Below are 24,171 nucleotides of genomic sequence, written 5' to 3' on the forward strand. Positions count from 1 at the left end.
AGTCTCCCCCACAATTATTATAAGCTTTGCCTTTTATACATTGATGTGCAGCACACTGGGCTGAGCTGAGTGCACACAGACTGAGTCACACTGTGTGACTGGCTGCTGCTGTGTATCGTTTTTTTTCAGGCAGAGAACGGATATAGCAGAGAACGGATATATTATATTAAAATAAATAAAAGTTAACTAACAACAACTGCACTGGTCACTGTGGTAAACTCTGTCTGACTCTGCACAATCTCTCTCTCTCTTCTAATCTAATTTCTAATGGAGAGGACGCCAGCCACGTCCTCTCCCTATCAATCTCAATGCACGTGTGAAAATGGTGGCGACGCGCGGCTCCTTATATAGAATCCGAGTCTCGCGAGAATCCGACAGCGTCATGATGACGTTCGGGCGCGCTCGGGTTAACCGAGCAAGGCGGGAGGATCCGAGTCTGCTCGGACCCGTGAAAAAAACATGAAGTTCGTGCGGGTTCGGTTTCAGAGAAACCGAACCCGCTCATCTCTACTACAAACTACATGCACTGGATGCTACAGCAATGTGAATGGAGGGCAGAGTCCAGTGTCCTCCCCACTCTCAGCTTACAGTACATCTCCTCCTCCTGTGAGGTCACATCCACCAGTGGGTGTGCAGGAAGAGAGTGGGGAGCAGGAACAAAGGTGAGCTGGAGATGGGAGTCATGTATGAATATAGGGAGAGGAGGACGCCCAAAAACAGAATCTAATTTGGGAAAAGTGAAAGGATAATAGGATTACAGAGGACGTGAGACAAGTATGTGGAATAAGGAGCCGGCTACTTTCACTTTCATTTTCTGCTACAGAAATGCATTTACGTTATTGGGTCAGAAGTTATCACTGCAGAATGCCAAAGGCTGCCTGACAGGGTATGCTGGGACTTGTAGTTCAACTTGGGGTTATCGGCTCTTGTAAATATTTTCGCTGACAACCTTCTATTTACTGACAGAGAACATGTTGTACAAACATGGAGGCTCATTGTGGTGAGGATGCAGCAGAGCGGCTATTGGGGGTCATTCCGAGTTGATCGTAGCTGTGCTAAATTTAGCACAGCTACGATCATCTTCCCAGACATGCGGGGGGACGCCCAGCAATGCTTTTGTACTTGTGGAGTAACTCCCGGCCAGCGCAGCTCCTGCGGCTGGCTGGGAGTTGGTCGTTGCTGCCCCTGGTCGCAGCGGCCGCGTGTGACGTCACGCAGCCGTTGCGGCCCGCCCCCCGCACGGTCCAGCTACGCCTGCGTTGGCCGGACCGCACCCCTATAACGGCAGCCAAACGCCGCCGTGTCGCCCCCTTCCACCCAGCGACTGCCTCTGCCTGTCAATCAGGCAGAGGCGATCGCTAGGGATTAGGCCGTCCAGTATGCGCAGTTCCGACCCGTTCGCTGCGCTGCGATAAACCGCAGCGAGCGATCGGTTCGGAATGATGCCCATTGTACGCACATTGGTCAATGTTTCCTTACTGCATATGTCTCTGAGCCACAGTGCGCAAACGCAGCGAGTGAATTGTGATTGCGGTCGCACCGAGGAATGAGTCGCAAAGTGAGTGACAGGAAGACAGCGTTTGGGGGTGGTAACTGGGAGTGGTCATGTAAACACAGGTGCGTCATGGCCATTTAGACGCTGTTTTCACGGCATACTTAAATTAGCAAGTGCGATCTAAATTGCTACTGGAGAGCAGCTCAGCCTGCCCGTCTACAGAGGCACGCAAGACTGCGTCATGGCTGGATTTGCGACAATGGTATCGATGTATCAGCAATTATACAGCGTTGGGCGGAAATTACATGATAGCAGCGGGCGTCCCTATGCTCAGGTTAGCTTATGCCCATATTAGCATTTAACTGCAATTGCAACTGCAAGAATATTATATACTGACATCTTTCACACTTGCAAAATATATTACCATAATAGCAGCTACTGTATCTACTGTATCTCCTCACAGCAGTATTACTGTAATGCACGGTCTGTCCTGGTGTGTGTTTTTATATAAAAATGGCAAAAATAGACAGCAAAACACGGTGACATCTGCTGATAATTTTAAACAATTGGCCAATTTTTTAAACTAAACAGAGACATACAGTCTGCTACAGTGAAAGTAATAACAGCAGCTGTAATAGGCCCTACTCACCCGGCGGGAGTGACGGGGGTAATGAAGTTTCTTCACTCCCCCCCCCCGTCACCCGGCCTCATAGCCCTGAATGCTAATATGGGCGAGATTGTCCATATTGGCCTGCGTGTATAAGTGACCCGGCACCAACGATGATGCGCATCATTCATCGCTGGTGCCTACACACTGAAAGATATGAACGATATCTCATTCGTTAATGAACGAGATCGTTCATATCTTTCAGTGTTATCGCTTAGAGGCCCTACACACTGGGCGATATCACTCAAAGATATGAACGATCTCATTCATTAATGAACGAGATACCGTTCATATCTTTGAGTGTGGAGGCACCAGCGATGAACGATGCGCTGCCCCGCCCTCGTTCATCGCTGGTGCCCCATCCATATTTGCCTGCACTGCTGTGGAGCCGGGTAACGGGGGGGGAGTGAAGAAACTTCACTTCCTTCGTCACTGCCCCCCCCCGCTGGGTCACCCGTCGCCCGTATCCGCCATCGGGCAGCTCGGCGACGGAACGCCAAATGTGTAGGGCCCTTTAGTGTGTAGGGCCCATAAAACAGGAATGGGGTTATACATTTGCAGTGTTGCTACAGTACATCATAGGCTTGCTGTTTATTTTTGTCATTTAGTAATGTCAGGAAGGTGTCTGATAGAGGCCTATTTATCAAGCTTATCTTTCATATTATGCAGAAACAGCAGTTTCTACATAATTATATGCAGCATTCTCATTATGTACTAACAGCAGTGGCGGATACAGGGGGGGGGGGGGGGGGGGGGGGGGGACACCAAGGCACGTGCCCCCCCTGTCATTTAGAGATTTTTTATTTGTTATACTGCGGACAGCTTCATTACTTTAGGCTGCTGTCAGCCCTCCGTTTTCAGCAGCTCTGCCTCCAGCATTCTGCTTGCTGGGCTAGGCTTGATCTAGATTGGCTCCCTGCACAGTGCACACGTGATGTGCAGTGCAGTGCAGAGGAGCTCAGCAGCCACAACGCGGATGCCATTCTGCAAGTGACTGCTCAGCCCAGTCATCACATGGGGCCCGGAGGAGGTGGACCAAGTGCTGCTGAGGGACAGCGCAGCGCTGCTGCAGGGACTTCCAGCCAGGTCAGCCACCACCATGACCACGACAATGCCGGTGCCGCGATCCGTATGCCCAGCAGGCCACGAGGTGAGCACTCAGCAGGCCACCAGGTGAGCACTGACCTGAATCAGAAGATGACGCCCTGGCCTTGCTTTAATTAGTCTGGGATTGGGGAGTATCAGCGCTTCTGTGTGCAGGGAGAAGGGCCAAGAGGTGAAAGTTAAGAGGCTGCTGAGGAGGAGAGGGGATGAGGACGGAGGTCTGCTGCTGCTGAGGGCTGGGGAGGAGGTGCTGTGAGGAGCAGAGTCGCAGTGCTGGATGAGCTGGGTGTGGAGCGGGTGGGGTTGAACTTAGAGACAGCAGAAAGGTCAGTACAGAGGTGGAAGTAAGGAGACTGCTGCTGCTGCCAGTCACCCACTTACTCCCTGTCACCCTCAGTCTCTCTGTCACCCACTTACTCCCTGTCACCCTCAGTCTCTCTCTCTCTCTGTCACCACTTACTCCCTGTCACCATCAGTCTCTCTCTCTGTCACCCACTTTCTCCCTGTCACCCTCAGTCTCTGTCTGTCACCCACTTACTCCCTGTCACCCTCAGTCTCTCTCTCTGTCACCCACTTACTCCTTGTCACCCTCAGTCTCTCTCTCTGTTACCACTTACTCCCTGTCACCTTCAGTCTCTCTCTCTGTCACCCACTTACTCCCTGTCACCCTCAGTCTCTCTCTCTCTGTCACCACTTACTCCCTGTCACCCTCAGTCTCTCTCTCTGTCACCCACTTTCTCCCTGTCACCCTCAGTCTCTCTCTCTGTCACCACTTACTCCCTGTCACCCTCAGTCTCTCTCTCTGTCACCACTTACTCCCTGTCACACTCAGTCTCTCTCTCTGTCACCCACTTACTCCCTGTCACCCTCAGTCTCTCTCTCTGTCACCCACTTTCTCCCTGTCACCCTCAGTCTCCCTCTCTCTGTCACCCACTTTCTCCCTATCACCCTCAGTCTCTCTGTCACCCACTTACTCCCTGTCACCCTCAGTCTCTCTCTCTGTCACCCACTTTCTCCCTATCACCCTCAGTCTCTCTGTCACCCTCAGTCTCTCTCTCTGTCACCCACTTACTCCCTGTCACCCTCAGTCTCTCTCTCTGTCACCCACTTACTCCCTGTCACCCTCAGTCTCTCTCTCTCTGTCATCCACTGTCTCCCTATCACCCTCAGTCTCTCTCTCACCCACTTACTCCCTGTCACCCTCAGTCTCTCTCTCTCTGTTACCCACTTTCTCCCTATCACCCTCAGTCTCTCTGTCACCCACTTACTCCTTGTCACCCTCAGTCTCTCTCTGTCACCCACTTACTCCCTGTCACCCTCAGTCTCTCTCTCTGTCACCCACTTACTCCCTGTCACCCTCAGTCTCTCTATCTGTCACCGACTTACTCCCTGTCACCCTCAGTCTCTCTCTCTATCACCCACTTACTCCATGTCACCCTCAGTCTCTAAATTACCACCAAAAAAAGATCACGCAGTGTAATATTGAATTATAATAGTATTAAAAAGTAGAAATGTCAGTGGTTTTCAATAGAATAATTTATGCTTTATCACAGTTTAAAAAACACATACAAATACATTACAATAAATTATAAAAGGAATTGATTATATCTGAATATATTCATCACTTCAATATATCCAATTCATAGTTTTAGCACAAATGTTAGCACATAGTTTTAGCACAAACTTGTTGCCAAATTGTAACTATGGGGGTCATTCCGAGTTGTTCGCTCGGTAAATTTCTTCGCATCGCAGCGATTTTCCGCTTAGTGCGCATGCGCAATGTCCGCACTGCGACTGCGCCAAGTAAATTTGCTATGCAGGTAGGTATTTTACTCACGGCTTTTTCTTCATTCAGGCGATCGGAGTGTGATTGACAGGAAGTGGGTGTTTCTGGGCGGAAACTGGCCGTTTTATGGGAGTGTGTGAAAAAACGCTACAGTTTGTGGGAAAAACGCGGGAGTGGCTGGAGAAACGGAGGAGTGTCTGGGCGAACGCTGGGTGTGTTTGTGACGTCAAACCAGGAATGACAAGCACTGAACTGATCGCACTGGCAGAGTAAGTCTCGAGCTACTCAGAAACTGCACAGAGAAGTCTTTTCGCAATATTGCGAATCTTTCGTTCGCAATTTTAAGAAGCTAAGATTCACTCCCAGTAGGCGGCGGCTTAGCGTGTGCAATGCTGCTAAAATCGCCTTGCGAGCGAACAACTCGGAATGACCCCCTATATTACAGAGTGTCAGTCTTACGAATGTAACAACTGTGTGGATGTCCAGACACTTTGTATCTTATCACAACGGCTCTCCGGCTTGGTGGGATGAGCTGTAAATCAGTGAATATGGGCTATAAATATACTTTGTATTACCAGCTGATCAACATACAGAACCGGTTAGCAGTCCCTCTATTATCACATATATGAATGAGTTGCCGCTCTGCCCGTATGGAGCCCCAGTTGGAATTGCTGCTTGTTCCGCTTGTGTGTTCGGTCACCACTTAGCCCTCACACGGAATGGGCTACCTTAATTAGGTCAGAGACTCCCCCTGCAGTGAGCAGTGTCTTGATGTTGTGCATAGTTCTGAGATCCGGGCGTCCCCGGCTGTCTCAACTACCGCTATCCTTACTGCTCAGGCCACGGGAATTGTCGTCAGTTTCTCTCTGTCACCCACTATCTCCCTGTCACCATCAGTATCTCTCTCTGTCACCCTCAGTCTCTCTCTGTCACCCACTATCTCCCTGTCACCATCAGTATCTCTCTCTGTCACCCTCAGTCTCTGTCACCCACTATCGCCTTGTCAGCCTCAGTCTCTCTGTCACCCACTATCTCCCTGTAACCCTCAGTCTCTCTCGCTTTCTCTCTTTGTCACCCACTATCTCCCTGTCATCCACTCCCTCCACGTCACCCAGTACCTCCCCAGTCACCCACTATCTCACTCTCATCCTCTGCATCTCTGTCACCCTTGCTTCTCTATCACCCACTGCCTCCATGTTACCCACTATCTCCCTGTCACCCTCTTTCTTTCACTATCACCTCTGCCACTCACGTAACCAGCTGGCTCCCCAGTCATCCACTATCTGCCTGTCACCCCTGCCTCTTCCTGTCACCCACTATCTCCTTGTCACTCTCTGCCTTTCTCTGTCACCGTATACCATCACTCACTGTCACCTTCAGCCGCCATGTCACTCTCTGCCTCCCTTTCACTATCTTCCTTTCCCTTTCACCCCTGCCTCACTCTGCCACCCACTGCTTCCATGTCACCTCTGCCTCTCTGTCACCCACTACCTACCCAGTCAACCACAATCTCCCTGTCACTCACTGCCTCTCCCTGTCACTCCCTACCCTCACCCATTGCCTCTCACTGTCACCCTCTGCCTCTCTCTGTCTCCTACTTCCTTTCCCCATCCCCCTTTCCTGACACTCACTGCCTCTCCCCCTCACCTACTGCTTCTCCGTTTCCCACTATCTTTCCCTGTCACCCACTGCCTCTCACCATCATCCTCTACATCACCCACTGGTTCCCCCTGGCATCATCCACTGCCTCCCCTTGTCACCGATTCCATGGTTTACCCACTGCCTCTTACTATTACCCACTGCCTTTCCATCTCCCACTATCTATCCCCATCATCCACTGCCTCTCCCCTGCGTCACTATCTCCCAATCACTCTCTCTGTCCTATCATCCTCTGCAACTTCATGGCATCACACTCTTCCACGTTATATGGATACTGCATTCCCTTTGAGGCCACAACCTTTCTTGAGAGGTTATACCCTTGTTGCAAGGCCAGGACCACTTTCCCAGGGGTGTTCTTACTTTATGTGCGGAAAAAATAATACCCACACTTTTTCGCCTGTCATGGTGCCCCCCCTGTCATTTTGTCCTGGATCCGCCCCTGACTAACAGCCTAATGCAGAAGATTTCACAGAAATTATCAATGGGGACTAAGGTCTGACCCCTACAGTATGTGCCAAATTCCGAAAAAAGTGATGCAGGGCCGGCACTATTAGCTACTGATGTTCACCATCAGTAGTGAAAACACACCATCAGAACATCGATGGTTGCTAACTATCAATGGTTGATGGCCAACCCTCACACCAAGCTCGGTCCCGGCTGAGCGCAGCACTGCATCAGGGGGATAGTAATGTTTCATGACTCCTCTCCTCCTATAGCACGCTGTACGCTGTAGGTGGGCTCAGAGAGAGAAGTTTATGAGCCTCGGTGGTATCAGTGATACATAATCCAAATCAATCGCATGAACAGACTTGTGATGAAAAATGACAACTAAATAATGTTTACCAAAGGAATATGGTTAAACCCTCACTTATTAATAGTATTAATAGTAGTCCTACTGCTGCCTAATGCTGCACATCGGTGCAGTGAGATGCAGGGCCATGATTACAAGATCCGCCAGGAATCAGGTAAATTTTTTACTAACAAAAATCATCTGTTAGTAAATGTGTGATTTAGACCCTAAAACACAAAATCGATCAAAAATCGACCAAATTAACTTTTAGTAAATATGCCCCTAGGTATGTTGATATTTTCCCATAATATTTACATTATCTAGACTGTCACTTTTGGGTAATTGGTAGAGATTATAATTTTTAACCTAAACCAAATCTCATAACATACCCACATGCAGAATGGGAAATATTTAGGGCGCCCACTATCTGCTCATTTCATGCTCTGTCACCAATGCCTGCACCATATTTAATCAGGCTTTATGGGAAATATTAACACTGCGTCTGACACCAGCCCTTATAGCCGCTGCAGCTCCCTGGGGAGAACATTATAATTTGCAGATTGACTCAGTTTATGTAGACTGTGGGCCCAGTCTTGCGCTGAGTTCACAACTTGAGCAAAAATCAGGAATTTCAGTTGCACTGATATCTGCAGAGACGCAAGTTAACCCTTACAGCTCTGGTCAGTGACGCCAAACCCAACGCAGCCAGGTATTGCACTACAGTGGCAAACGCAGGATTTCAAGAGGGGGGTTTCCAAATGCAATATGCAAATATCGCACTCTGCAAAACATGGAATACAGTATAGATGATTTGTAGTACAGGCTGTATCAAACATACTTGAATAATATAAATGCGATAAGTGGTCAGGAAAAGGTTAAACATTATAGAACCAGTACTGCACTTTCTAAGCACACATTCTCCTGCCTCATAATAAGACTCCTGTCTCTTTTTTCTGATAGCTACTCTTTTGTCCAGTGCACTAAACGAGGTCTCAGAACCACACACACAGCAAACTTGATAGAAAATGCTGTTACCACTGGGCATGTGCAGCAGCACTGCATGATGCGGCGGCAGCTCTAGTAATCGTATTATATACCATTGGAATTGTTGTCATAATTTGCCACTTGCCAAGAGGAGGGGGGTTTCTGAGCAACCGGAAACCCCCACTGCGTTTGCCTATGCACTAAGGAACATTTATCTAATTTTTTTATCTCTGTGATATACGAATATAAAGGTGAGGGAAGATTTACTTCACATCATCTAGACAACATGTAATGGCCATTATACTTGCTTCCATTTGCTGCCTTTAATCTGCTTCCCTGCCTAGTAAGCACACTGGGGGCCTGATTCAGAGGTGGCCGCTCTAGTGCCAGTTGCCGGAGTTGCAGGTGTGGTAATATGCAAATGCTAGTTTCAGATACCCCTTGTGTACTAGCATTCACCTCAATGTGCAGCCCCAAGACACCCATTGTCTGTACACCTGTATGCTGTAGCACCGCTGGTGGTTCTAGACAGGTCACCATCAGTGCACCATCGTGTCCACTATCAACACTTGCACCTGCCTATGGGGGTAATTCCAAGTTGATCGCAGCAGGAATTTTTTTTAGCAGTTGGGCAAAACCATGTGCACTGCAGGGGGGGGCAGATATAACATGTGCAAAGAGAGTTAGATTTGGGTGGGGTGTGTTCAAACTGAAATCTAAATTGCAGTGTAAAAGTAAAGCAGCCAGTATTTACCATGCATAGGAACAATATAACCCACCCAAATCTAACTCTCTCTGCACATGTTACATCTGCCCCCCCACCCCCACCCCCTGCAGTGCAACATGGTTTTGCCCAATTGCTAACTTTTTTGCTTTGCTAACAGACCTGAATAACCCCCTATGGCATATGCAGTGTCTCTGTCTGAACATGGCCTCTGTGGAAGGTGCTCTGCAGCTGAGAATGCAGCCCCTTGCAATGATAAGCCCCCGACACTTAGGTCGACAGTGTCTAGGTCGACCACTATTGGTCGACAGTAAGTAGGTCGACAGGGTTTCTGGGTCGACAGGGACTCTAGGTCGACATGCACTAGGTCGACAAGACAGAAGGTCGACATTATATATATTTTTTTGGTGTTGTTTTCTCCGTAGGGTGACCGGGAACCCCAATTAGTGCACCATTCCCAATTATAGTCCATGTGGATAGTAAAGTATAAAAAGTCAAACTTAAAGTCGACCTTCTGTCATGTCAACCTAGTATCCATGTCGACCTAGTAACCATGTCGACCTGCTTACTGTCAACCAATAGTGGTCGATCTAGACATTGTCGACCTAAGTGTGGTCGACCTAGAGACCGGATACCAGTTATCACATATGTACTATACTGTATATAACAGTTTAGCTGTGTTGCGTTTGCTTTAATATTTTCCATTACACTTTTTTTTACAGTAATTATATCAAGATAAAAATGGATTCCAAGCAAACTATGCCTATAATTACAGAAAACGAATTGCAGGAGATGAGAGCCGTCTTCAAGAATGAAGATTTTGTAGAAGCTGCCAGAAGTATTAGACAATCTCTTGTTGACATTGAAGATGTCATTCTGAATATTGCTGTAACCGGAGAATCGGGATCTGGAAAGTCCACTTTTATCAATGTCATCCGTGGGGTGGAAGATGAGGATAAGGATGCTGCTAAGACAGGAGTGGTGGAGACCACAGTGGAGCCAACACCTTATTCACACCCTCAGCATAAAAATGTCCACTACTGGGACCTCCCTGGGATAGGAACTCCAAGCTTTAATGCAAGGGATTATATGAAATTAGTTAACTTCAGCCAATATGACTTTTTCTTCATTATTGCATCTGAGCGATTCAAAGATTGCCACATCCAACTGGCACAAGCCATCCACACCATGGGGAAAAAGTTTTACTTTTTGAGGTCAAAAATTGACTCAGACTTGAATGCGTCCAGAACACGGAGGAGAAACAGCTACAATGAGGAGAACATCTTGAAAGACATTCGCAATAGATGTATCCAAGGACTTCATGAAGGAGGCATCAAACAGCCGCAAGTGTTTCTACTCTCCTGCCTGGAACTAGACAAATATGACTTCTACAACATGCAGAAGACTCTGGAGAGTGAGCTTCCAAGCCAAAAGAGACACGTGTTTTTGCTCTCCCTACCCAATATTTATAAGCAGGCTCTGGAGAAGAAAAAGGATGCACTTAGGAATCAAATCTGGAAATGGGCCTCAGGCTATGCTATTTCCAGCCTGTGTGCTAGGGGTGATATCGCCACCTTGGTAAATACTATGACCGAATTCAAGGAAGCTTTTGGATTGGATGAAAGATCCCTTGAAAAATTAGCAAAGACGTTTGGCAAAGAGCTCAGTGATTTGAAGTCTGTGATCAGATCCCCGCTGGTCCATCAGCAAATGATTTGTGAGCATGACATTAACCGAGAGTTGTTGTCACAGGACAAGGCAGCCATAATACTAATGCTGAAGAAATATGTGGCTAGTTTAGTGCCAGTGATAGCCAGCATGGCAGATGTGGGCATTGCCTTTGGGACTGCTTATTGGATGCTCTGCAGCTTCCTGACAGATGTCGCAGATGATGCAGCAAGGGTGCTCTCAAAGGCTTTAGAGAGTTCTGCCTAAACCAGAAATAGACTTTTTACTCTGGTCACAATTTATAGGGCATCCATGATGATCTCAAGAAGCATATTACTGGGTGACTGTGCACAGGGGCAAACACAGGATTTATTGCGGGGGTTCATATAAATAGATAGATAGATAGATAGATAGATAGATAGATAGATAGATAGATAGATAGATATTGCCAGGGTGCTCTCACCGGGCCAATGGACCCCTTGATATATATTCCAAAGCACAGAGGCACTCCCGGACTTCAAAGTAAGTGAAACAATGCAGTGATTTAATTCAAAGTTTCGGGGTACTGCCCCCCGTCATCAGGACACACACACATCAACCAGTGTAAAACATAAAGTGCTTAAATACACACACTTACAGGTCTCCAGATCGTTCTGCAGCCTCTGCCAAAGTCAAAAATATTACATAAAGAGAACATACAAACTACACATACATAAGTCACTATACTTGCAAATATGCGCAGCGAGCACAGCAATATATGGTAACACACGCATTTACACGGACATGCCACAGAGATGGATTCGACACTTATTTCATACAGTACATAATTATAATAATATCAAGCGCCAGACATCATGATAATTTAAAATTATCTAATGAATTAATGTCATGAATGTGTATTATTTGAACAGAGCAAGATAGACCTGTCATATTTACTATTAAAACAACCAGCTAAATGTGTAGATTAATTTGATACTTGTTATGAAGTTGTGGGACATTGGAGCGAATAGTTATGATTACATGTATAAAAGCTAAAATCACTTTTATTAGAACAATAGATGTTCCAGGCTGGTAGAGGACAGGAAACTCAGGCCAGCCCTTTGGATGTCTTCAAGGCTGAACCTGATCAGCATATGCAAAGAAACTGGTGACTCATCGTGAACCCCTCCCCCAGAAACTAGATAACATATTGATTACACTGGAGCTCACTTGCTTTTTGGTCTCAGAGGATGATGGAGGAGTTGCTGGCAGTTCAGTTCCTGTATTTATTTACAGAGAGAGGGAGACATAAGCTGGATTGGAGGGAATGGTAATTGTATGGCTGGCATGTAACTGAAATTGTATGTAATTTATGTAACTGTATGTTTTTAACTGCTTACTGTGTGAGTGTAACCATGTAACTATAGGTATACTGTACTTTGTAATATATATTGAATCCATATCCTTTTTAATAACAAATATATACATCAATGAGCTTTGGAACTCAGATAATGTGTGGGTGTATTGTTTAATCTTATGGGATACAGTGTTTTGCGATGTATAGCGCACTTTTAGTGTATATGGTAATAAGATGTGCCTGGCGTCTGCAATATATATTAGAGCGGGCATTTAAAATATTTGTGAGAAATCAATTTGGCATTCTTAGATGGGGGCTCTCACGGGATATCACGTTCTTAATGATGCACTGTACATTACAAACGCGGCTGTAATTGACCGGCTCCAATGGACGCATTGAGAAGCTGATGAAAATAACATCCACGTTAATGTATTGTTGTGGTATTAGTAAGACGCTGATATGAAATTCAAGGGACAAGGCATTTCTCATAATATTTAAGATGCTAAAATGTATTTTTATTGTTGCAAAACAAGGTTCAAATAAGTTATATTGTGTTTGATTCAGATTGGATTGTTTATCTGTTTAAGTAGGTTTAAAAGTATATTTAAAAGTTGCTGCATAACTTTGATATAGTTTTTATTTTTAACTCAGGCCTAAAATAACTTCAGGTGCTTGCATGGTGTGTGATTTCTTTGTGACAAAGGAAACCGCATGGTCTGTCCTCCATTTTGGACTAACCACATGGCCTGTCCACCATTTTATGTAACCCTCATGGATGTGGAAGGGGGAGGAGCAGCGGCTATTTTGGGAAGGTAATTTTTCTAAATGGCTGATTTTCAGTCTGCTCAGAATAATCAGCTTTCCTTGGTCACATGAAACACGATTTATGAGTTACCGATGCATTTATTTAACCAATGCCATAGTCAATTACAAATAGTTTCAATGGGGCCTAGTGAAAGTTAATAGTGAGATGAATACTTGATGTAAGAACTACACACAGATATAAACAAAGTTTTTTTTACTTTTACCTCTAGGATTCAGTTAATTCTGCTTGCTAGTTTAGGATAGCCATTGAAATGTTAATTAACCTGTGTAACTGCTTTTTCTTAGCAGTGAAAAAAACACTTTTACAGACAGACAAAAGCACACAGCATTGATATGCAAATTATAAGCACTGAATGGGTAAATGAGTCTCAGAGGAGACCAGTGAATGGTACATATATATAATATTATTATACTTATGTGTGTGTTTATATCAGTATATGTTCTGCAAGATGGCTATCCAATCTGAATCATATCATTTAAATTATTGATCATTGCTAGATTCATACAGACCTATGTGAAACCGGAGATATTTTGTTGCTATATAGTTAAAACTAAAATAAGTATTTAAGGAAGTAAGAGTAAAATCACAAAACGCAGTTCTGGCCCAGTAGAAGAGGGTTTATACAAAAAGAATGTGTGTTGTGTTAAGTGAGCAATTATAGTTGGTATTGCTCACATTTATAGAAATTGTATGATTTGTGCTATTGCGGACGTACGGTTTTGTACACGCCACGTAAGAGACACGCACGGTCGCGTGTTTGCGCAAAATTGCGTAAGAGTGCGGTCGCTAAGTACAAATTACACAATAGTTCGTTTAGTGTAAAGTCGGGACAGTAGCCACGCTACAATAGCACCAAACTACCCGGTTTCTAAAAAAAATTTTTAGTATAAAAACAAAATTTAGTATAAATAATTTTTTTTTAAATTGCCTCTGGGGGTAAAGCTGCCAACTTGAATGAATCCAAATTTTCTGTACAGAAAAAACAAAGTATACCTGAGTGAGCGAACGTAGGAGTGAGTGAAATTCGAACCCAGTAGTTCGGGATCCCGTCGTTTGGTACATCAAGTGAGTGGAGACTTGGTGGCGTGAGGCGGCTGACTCACATTAATATAAGATTGAAATACGCAAATCGTGAGGTGATTTGTAGAGGAGCGTGATAGTGCATTGTATTGCGAAGTATTGAAGTAAAAAGGTTTTTTTGGTATTACCCTCCGGACTGAGGGTCCCAGTTTGTACAACGACCCGTGGTCGTACGGCGGATAGGTAACAAGTACCTATACGCTGTGCGATTGGACCGCGCGTTTGTGGGTGCGATAGATAGCGCAAAGTGATATCCTTTTACGAGCTTTTGCGTAAAATCGCGGTATCATTAGCGCTATATAGAGCATACGCAAGCGTGATTTGTGTATAATAAAGTGCATAGGGAGTTTTCGCTGGTCTCTCTCAGGAAAATCTCCAGCGGTGTATATTCATTGGAATAGGTAAGTCACTCCTAAACACTTCCAGTGAATAGAAATCAGATAGGGACCTCACTGGGTACGCGGTGGTCACTATTGGAGTGAGTCGTGGTACTCAGCGGAGAAGGAGTGGGTGAAAGCGCTCTAAGAACTTTCACCGTCTATTCGTATTGTGCATTGGGGATTGCGTAAAAGAAAAAAGCCCGTGATGGGATCCAATTGCACAAGCGGTGGATGTTTTGTAGCCAGGGTTCAGGTTGTAGAGCCACGGCCCATGGGGTCAGCGATGTTTATTATGTGTGGGAAATATGGTCCACACATGGAAGGCTATTTGTCTGAATGGGAATGTATGACTGACAAAGATAGGGAACCATTCCCTAGGGTGGGCAGCTTTGAACCAGAGGTATTGCAGAACTTAAGGATAAGAATATGTCTGATAAAATCCCGAAAACAAATGGTCAGACATACAAATTGTTTAAACCTGTGACAGCAAGAGGGTTTGGTGAGTTTGATCCTAAGGTATTGCAGGTGGTATGTTTAACCAAAGTCATATAAGACAAGAATGGAAATATAAGAACTGTTTGAACTTGTAGCAACAATAAAAAAGTAGAAAAAAAAAATCAAAGGCCTAGTAGTTATGGAGTTCAGAGGTAATCAGGAACAGTCAGACAATGGCTATTCACACACTGCAGATAAAGAGCTCACTAACTCCGAAGGTTTATGTTATTTAGGAAGGACACTACTTATAACCCTTGTTCAATGATTAAACAGAAGTAGCATACGTTCCAGAAATGGAAGCAATGTTCAGAAAATGATAGGAATATGTAGATCATGAAAATTTTATATGTCACTGTCACAATTTGTTTGTGTCTTTTTCATCTACACAGCAGAACCTCAATCGAACCCAAACATCAGTGTACAAAGACGTAGGTACATGTATGTGTGAAATGTTCGTCGCAAATCAGACATTATAGGCCAAAGCACTGTCCCAGCATACTCTATAGGTTGAATGTTGTCCCACACCCAACCAGTGGTCCCGTGACCGCCGACTGCATATAGAGGATGTCTCGTCCTCCTCCCTGTCTTCCCCAAATATAGTCAAGTGTCTGATTTGCGAAATGCATACATACTTGTGTCTAGGTCACCGATTATGGTATGAAATATTTTTTTCTTAGGTTAATAATTGATGGCAGTTATTGTTTACTGCCAAAGGGTGGACTGTCAAAGTCAAAAATATTACATAAAGAGAACATATAAACTACACACACATAAGTCGCTATACTTGCAAATACGCGCAGCGAGCTCAGCAATATATGGTAACACACGCATTTACACGGACATGCCACAGAGATGGATTCGACACTTATTTCATACAGTACATAATTATAATAATATCAAGCGCCAGACATCATGATGATTTAAAATTATCTAATGAATTAATGTCATGAATGTGTATTATTTGAACAAAGCAAGATAGACCTGTCATATTTACTGTTAAAACAACCAGCTTAATGTGTAGATTAATTTGATACTTGTTATGAAGTTGTGGGACATTGCAGCGAATAGTTATGATTACATGTATAAAAGCTAAAATCACTTTTATTAGAACAATAGATGTTCCAGGCTGGTAGAGGACAGGAAACTCAGGCCAGCCCTTTGGATGTCTTCAAGGCTGAACCTGATCAGCATATGCAAAGAAACTGGTGACTCATCGTGAACCCCTCCCCCAGAAACTAGATAACATATTGATTACACTGGAGCCCACTTGCTTTTTGGTCTCAGAGGATGATGGAGGAGTTGCTGGCAGTTCAGTTCCTGTATTTATTTACAGAGAGAGGGAGACATAAGCTGGATTGGAGGGAATGGTAATTGTATCGCTGGCATGTAACTTAAATTGAATGTAATTGTAGTAACTGTATGTTTTTAACTGCTTACTGTGTGAGTGTCTCCATGTAACTATAGGTATACTGTACTTTGTAATATATATTGAATCCATATCCTTTTTAATAACATATATATACATCAATGAGCTTTGGAACTCAGATAATGTGTGGGTGTATTGTTTTCTCTTATGGGATACAGTGTTTTGCGATGTACAGCACACTTTTAGCGTATATGGTAATAAGATGTGCCTGGCGTCTGCAATATATATTAGAGTGGGCATTTTAAATATTTGTGAGAAATCAATTTGGCATTCTTACCTCCCAGCGTGCGTCCCCGGCGTCCGCGCTTCACTTCCGGTCCCGAGTGTGATGTCAGCCCGGAAGTGACGTCCGCCGAGTCACAACACTAGTGCTGCCCAGGTTACCATGGTGATGCCGCTGGAGCCGCCGCATCACCATGTGACCTGAAAATACCTAACATCACAATAATAACACAATGGTAATGATACAGTGCAGTGTTAATCAATCTTAATATAGAAAATGTGCAAATACATTTATATTAAAAGATAAGGTAATGCATGACACCATGGGGGTAATTCCAAGTTGATCGCAGCAGGATTTTTGTTAGCAGTTGGGCAAAACCATGGGGGTCATTCCGAGTCGTTCGTTCGGTAATTTTCTTCGCATCGCAGCATTTTTCTGCTTAGTACGCATGCGCAATGTTCGCACTGCGACTGCGCCAAGTATTTTTGCTATGAAGATAGTATTTTTACTCACGGCTTTTTCTTCGCTCCGGCGAACGTAATGTGATTGACAGGAAATGGGTGTTACTGGGCGGAAACACGGCGTTTTATGGGCGTGTGGATGAAACCGCTACCGTTTCCGGAAAAAACGCAGGAGTGGCTGGAGAAACGGGGGAGTGTCTGGGCGAACGCTGGGTGTGTTTGTGACGTCAAACCAGGAACGACAAGCACTGAACTGATCGCAGATGCCGAGTAAGTCTGAAGCTACTCTGAAACTGCTAAGTAGTTTGTAATCGCAATATTGCGAATACATCGTTCGCAATTTTAAGAAGCTAAGATTCACTCCCAGTAGGCGGCGGCTTAGCGTGTGTAACTCTGCTAAAATCGCCTTGCGAGCGATCAACTCGGAATGAGGGCCCATGTGCACTGCAGGGGAGGCAGATATAACATGTGCAGAGAGAGTTAGATTTGGGTGTGGTGTGTTCAATCTGCAATCTAATTTGCAGTGTAAAAATAAAGCAGCCAGTATTTACCCTGCACAGAAACAAAATAACCCACCCAAATCTAACTCTTTCTGCACATGTTATATCTGCATGTTTTGCCCAACTGCTAACAAAATTCCTGCTGCGATCAACTTGGAATTACCCCCAATGTAAACAATTGACTCAGAGGCTATTTGTCGCCATCTAGTGACTGTGTTTGAAACATTAAAAAATTGAAAAGAAAATTAAGAAAAAACAAGCATGTTGCCACACTATATAATGGTATCCATTATATAATGGTATCTCACAGTGCACAATGATTAATACATAGAAAATAAAAATTTTGCTGTGAAATATCGTTTTTAAAAAAAGGTGCTAACTCTCTGAGCCAGTGCTTTTGTGTGCTTCTACTAAATATCTATAATCCTCCTCCAATAATTGATAAAACCTATATTTCTAATACCACATACTAATCAGAGGAGTCCCTGTGTGAGCAATTATTTAAACATTGCTGAAAACATAGGCTCTCTCAAGACCTCCCTTCCATGGGGTCAGGTCTAGACATGGGGTATTATAATAACTCATAGAGAGCAATATAAAAAAATGGAACCTAGTATAAAGCCTAGCTTCCATACCCTTGTGTAGTCAACGCCATTGTATTTATATATACACGGTGGAGCACCAGATCCGTACATATGTTTTATAAAAAACAGCTGAAATTTAGGGCTTCATTGAGCCCATGTGGGCTAACTGTGTTCAAGCAGTGTATCCATTTACATTCCAATTGCAACAGCTGTTTATCTCTATCTCCCCCTCTCAAACTAGGGGGGATTTGATCTATTATTCTATATCTTAGGGTTGCCATGGAATGTTTAGCCCTGAGGAAGTGACGAGCCACCGCCTGGTCGCTTTTGCCTTCATTGATGGCTGCTTTTATGGCTCCTCTATGTTGGGCCATTCTCTCTTTGAATTGCCTTTTCGTTTTCCCAACATAGTGTGGCCCATATGGACAGGTAAGTAAGTAAATTACATATTTAGAAGTACATGTACAGTAACTGGGTACTTGATGTAAAGTGTTTTGCCAGTATGAGGGTGTGTGAACCTACTGCCAGCAATCATGTAGCTGCAGGTGACACAGCCTGTGCATTTGTAACACCCTCCTTGTTTTGTCAGAAAATGGGTTTTGGGGGGTTCTAAGCCTGTGATGTCTGTTTTCACCAAAAGATCCCTTAGGTTAAGGCATCTCGCATAGCTGGGCATCAGTTTGGTATTTTTCAAAACGGTTAACTGAGGATCTTTGGTAATTACCGGCCATAAGGATTTGGCATATTTGGTAGTATATTTACTTTTGGTGTCAAACTGATTGACCCAAGGCATAACCTCCCTCTGACTAAGGGCAGGTCCTGCGTCCTTTTCTTGTAAAAGAACGGATCTATCCATTCGGCTTGCCTTCTGTCTGGCCACTAACAGGTCGTGAAGGGGGTAGCCCCGTTCCACAAATTTGTTGACCATGTCATCCAACTGTTTGTCCCTCTCTAGCTCATTGTTGTTAATCCTACATACTCTGATAAACTGAGAGTATGGTAACCCTCTGATGGTTGCTTTAGGGTGGAAGCTGTTATACTTAAGTATCGTGTTGCGGTCAGTATGTTTAGAAAATAATTTGGTCTGCAGTTTCTGATCTATACATCCAATGTTGACATCTAGAAAATGAATCTCCTCCTTGCTCATGGTAAGAGATAATTTTGCTGGGCAGGACGATTCATTATCTTCTTTAATTAAATCGTCCAATGCCCCTTCCGTACCCGTCCATAATACCAAGATGTCATCTATATAGCGATGGTAATGCAAAATTTGCCATCTAGTGTTAACCTCTGAAAAAAATAATACCTATTCCACCATATACATGTACTGTATGCATTTGCATACACAGGTGCGACACATGATCCCATGGCGCAACCTGACATTTGAATAAAGAATTTACCATTGTAAATGAAATAATTATGTATCAAGATAAATCTTAACAGTGCAATAAAAGGCGTCCCTGACAGGGGCAATCCGGTAATTCTAGTACCTCAGCCAGTGACACAGAGGGCACCACTGTGGAAGGAGCAATGCCCACCTCTCGTGCGGTCCCTTTAGACGTAGACACCCGTAGGACGCAGGCAGAGATGGCGCATAAATGCACGCGATGGGGGGGACAATCACAGAGGGAGAAAAGGAAACAGACCCCCAAGGGGGAGGCGAGTTTAGTCTTCAATCTCTTCAATCTGCCCCCCCCCCCCCCCCCCCCCACCATGGGACACTGCAGCCCACTGGTGGGACAGCAGGACAGTCCACAAAAAAGGGAAAGTAGGGAGGTATGCAGAAGGTGTGGCAAATTCAAAAGTGCTGTGAGTCTGAGATACAGTAGTTCCCTCTGTGCAAGTGCTGGTACCTTGTCACCATCAGACTCACCCGGTACACTAGTGTGCTCACAGTTCCATCCAGGTCTGCCCCAAAATTCTGCAGGGCAGAGGCGTAGCCAGTAGTTTTTGGGCCCCATAGCAACATTTTGAAGGGGCCCTGTCCCAATACTGTACGTCTAGAGAGACACCTCTCTGCAGCAGTTGTTAATTTTATGCCCCACAGTGGTGTCCTAATTTATTTTAAGAACCATAGTAGTACCTTAGTTAACGTTATGCCCACGGCTGTTTCTACCCAATTTGGCTCCCAGTGCGAGATTTAAAAAATGCCCCCCATGACATAAAAAAAATGTGCCCCCTAGAGTAAAAAAAAATGCTTCCGGCAAGGGGCGTGGCCACTATTAAGTGGGCACGGCCTCGTTAAAATAGTCATGGCTTCGTCTGAAAAGACTACCTCACACCCCAGTTTTTGACCCTGCACCAATAGATCATGGCCACCATAGGGATAAAAAAAATTCTACCCTATTAAGCCCCACACAGTAATGCCCCTTGCACCATATTATGCCACACACCGCAATGCCCTTGATACATTAAATCCCCACATTACGGCAGGCAGAGTCCCCATTTTCCACATTACGGCAGGCAAGTGTCCCCATTTTCCACAATATGGCTGGCAAGAGTCCCCATTTTTACACATTACACAAGTGTCCCCATTTTACACATAATGGCAGTCAGAGTCCCCATCAAGAGAGATTGAGAGACAGAGAGAGAGAGAGAGAAAGTTACTATACTTACAGAGGCGATTCCCGCTCTTCGGCCCGCGAAATTCCGCCCCCCAAGCGGGGTACTCTGGAAGAGGGAGGAGGAGGAAGCAGGGAACCACAGTCAGTGCCGCAGCGGGCGCCCCGTGCGATTGCACGGTTCTCCCGCCCCAAGAAACGGCCCTGGTTATGCCCCATAGCAGTGTTCTAATTCACATTATGTCACATTGTAGGCTTCCAGTACACATTATGCAACACAGGACATCCAATTCATATTATGGCATACAGTGTCTCCTGTTCATATTATACGACAATATACTGCCCCCAGTAGCTATTATGCCACATTACAGTGCCCCCAGTTCATATTATGTATCAGCATAGTGCCCTCCTGTCCATTTTTATCACTCCCTGCACCTATGGTAGCTACACTCTTGTATATAACACATGTAACTGTGACAGGGAAGGTGGCCCCTCTCAGCTCTGGCCCCATAGCAGCTGCACTCCCTGTACCTATGGTAGCTACACCCTTGTATATAACACATGTAACTGTGACAGGGAAGGTGGCCCCTCTCATCTCTGGGCCCCATAGCAGCAGTACTCCCAGCACCTATGGTAGCTACACCTTGTATATAACACATGTAACTGTGACAGGAAGGTGGCCTCTCTCATCTCTGGGCCCCATAGCAGCTGCACTCCCTGTACCTATGGTAGCTATGCCCTTGTATATAACACATGTAACTGTGACAGGGAAGATGGCTCCTCTCAGCTCTGGGCCCCATAGCAGCTGCACTCCCTGCACCTATGGTAGCTACACCCTTGTATATAACACAAGTAACTGTGGCAGGGAAGGTGGCCCCTCTCAGCTCTGCACCCCATAGCAGCTGCACTCCCTGTACCTATGGTAACCACACCCCTGTATATAACACATGTAACTGTGACAGGGAAGGTGGCCCCTTTCAGCTCTGGCCCCATAGCAGCTGCACTCCCTGCACCTATTGTAGCTACACCCTTGTATATAACACCTGTAACTGTGACAGGAAAGGTGGCCCCTCTCAGCACTGGGCCCCATAGCAGCTGCACTCCCTGCACCTATGGTAGCTGCGCCCCTGTATATATAACACATGTAACTGTGACAGGGAAGGTGGCTCCTCTCAGCTCTGGGCCCCATAGCAGCTGCACTACCTGCACCTATGATAGCTACGCCCCTGTATATAACACATGTAACTGTGACAGGGAAGGTGGCCTCTCTCAGCTCTGGGCCCCATAGCAGCTGCACTCCCTGCACCTAAGGTAACTACACCCCTGTACATACACATATAACTGTGACAGGGAAGGTGGCCCCTTTCAGCTGTGGGCCCCATAGCAGCTGCACTCCCTGCACATATGGTATCTACGCCATTGCTGTAGGGGGAATGTATCTGTGTACTGCAAACCAATTACCAATTTGAGGGGGAGTGGGCTGCAAATAAGTCTCAGCACCCTCCCAGTTTGCTAATGGATGAGCTGCCAGCATTTACCCCTGAGTACTGGTTCAAACCCTCGGGGAGATCGGCAATGCTGCAGGAAGCCCCTCCAACTGGTGGGATGTAGGGTCTGGCTGGATAGACTTGCAGAACCCCATATGCAGAGCATTGCTGCACCCAGGCACCCTGCAGAGCTCCCTGCTCAGCAGATATGGCTCTGACTACATAGCCGTCGGCTTTCTCATTTTGCCGGCAGAGGAGCCAGGGTGGTAGCGGTGGAGTTGGAGGGACCGCTCTGGGACATGATACTAAGCCCAGCAGGGCAGCACCTGATGGATGGAATTATGCCGCTTTAAGAGCTGTAAGCTATCCTGACCCGTACTACTCATGTCCTCCCACCCCTGTCTCCCAACTCTGTGCTAGCTCCAGTTGGCCCATTAGGGGCCTCTCCCTGATCAACTGTATCATGCAGCTACCCTAATCACCACCCTGCTTCACACAATCACTGCCTGCATCCCCCTGGTGACCCAAAAATCCCTCACCCAACTGTGTTGCCCTTATCAGCTATTCCACCCCATAGGTGTTCCGAAGAGTGAGAGGGGGACAGGTAATTCTCGGTGTAGTGAGCACACCGTGAAACCCCCCTCTATGGTAGGTAGCAGCTTAAGCGAAGCTGAAAGAGGACTGTGGCAATAAAGTACCGGAAAGAGGACAGCAGCAATAATGGATCTGCAATCCTCTTTCCTATCCGCAGATGCTGCAGCCCTCGTTCAGGTCCCCTATAGTAAATATACAAGCGTGGACCTCTACATACATTGGCAGACCAGAAAGAAGACTGTGCTGGGTGGTATTCAGGGTGGCTGCTTGATGTATTGTGGGGAAGATCCTTTGGTCCGTCCATCGATGAGCAGAACTATCACTAAAGCTAGCCGGAGAGATTCTGAGAGCAAAGGCAGGGGGGTACCCAGCCCTACAGGTACCTGAACCATTGACTCTACTGCTGTCCCAAAGATCACAGCCCAGTGGCGTGGCCAGAACTTTGTGGGCCCCATAGCAACATTTTGAAGGGGCACCCACCCGAATGCTTCTAGAGAGAAACATCTCTGCAGTAGTTGTGAATTGTGTGCTCCATAATAGTGCCCTAGTTCATTTTCTGAACCAAAGTAGTACCTTAGTTAATATTATACCCCATAGTAGCACCCTAGTTCACATTATTTCTCTATCGTCCTAGTGGATGCTGGGGTTCCTGAAAGGACCATGGGGAATAGCGGCTCCGCAGGAGACAGGGCACAAAAAGTAAAGCTTTAGGATCAGGTGGTGTGCACTGGCTCCTCCCCCTATGACCCTCCTCCAAGCCTCAGTTAGATTTTTGTGCCCGGCCGAGAAGGGTGCAATCTAGGTGGCTCTCCTAAAGAGCTGCTTAGAAAAGTTTAGCTTAGGTTTTTTATTTTACAGTGAGTCCTGCTGGCAACAGGATCACTGCAACGAGGGACTTAGGGGAGAAGAAGTGAACTCACCTGCGTGCAGGATGGATTGGCTTCTTGGCTACTGGACATTAGCTCCAGAGGGACGATCACAGGTACAGCCTGGATGGTCACCGGAGCCTCGCCGCCGGCCCCCTTGCAGATGCTGAAACGAGAAGAGGTCCAGAATCGGCGGCAGAAGACTCCTCAGTCTTCTTAAGGTAGCGCACAGCACTGCAGCTGTGCGCCATTTTCCTCTCAGCACACTTCACACGGCAGTCACTGAGGGTGCAGGGCGCTGGGAGGGGGGCGCCCTGGGAGGCAAATGAAAACCTTTTTTGGCTAAAAATACCTCACATATAGCCTCCGGGGGCTATATGGAGATATTTAACCCCTGCCAGAATCCGTTAAGAGCGGGAGACGAGGCCGCCGAAAAAGGGGCGGGGCCTATCTCCTCAGCACACAGCGCCATTTT

The 24,171-nt window shown here is 45.8% G+C and overlaps 1 protein-coding gene across 2 annotated transcripts; it reads left to right on the plus strand.

The window, feature by feature from the left end:
- The first annotated feature begins 596 nt into the window (after positions 1-596).
- LOC134966044 (interferon-inducible GTPase 5-like) lies at positions 597-12,389 on the plus strand. Of its 2 annotated transcripts, none has more exons than XM_063942507.1 (2): positions 597-662; positions 9,932-12,389. In XM_063942507.1, the coding sequence occupies exon 2, from the start codon at positions 9,951-9,953 to the stop codon at positions 11,142-11,144; it is 1,194 nt and encodes a 397-aa protein (XP_063798577.1). In that variant the 5' UTR covers positions 597-662; positions 9,932-9,950; the 3' UTR covers positions 11,145-12,389. The 2 variants fall into 2 exon arrangements, with proteins under 2 accessions (XP_063798577.1, XP_063798578.1); XM_063942508.1 differs by lacking the exon at positions 597-662 and adding an exon at positions 669-774.
- The last annotated feature ends 11,782 nt before the right edge of the window (positions 12,390-24,171 follow it).

Source organism: Pseudophryne corroboree, chromosome 10 (genome assembly GCF_028390025.1).
Source record: "Pseudophryne corroboree isolate aPseCor3 chromosome 10, aPseCor3.hap2, whole genome shotgun sequence".
Classification (NCBI taxonomy): domain Eukaryota; kingdom Metazoa; phylum Chordata; class Amphibia; order Anura; family Myobatrachidae; genus Pseudophryne; species Pseudophryne corroboree.

Bases quoted from the DNA above. Each gene is read 5' to 3' on its own strand.
- LOC134966044 (XM_063942507.1), top strand. From the start codon at position 9,951: ATGGATTCCAAGCAAACTATGCCTATAATTACAGAAAACGAATTGCAG.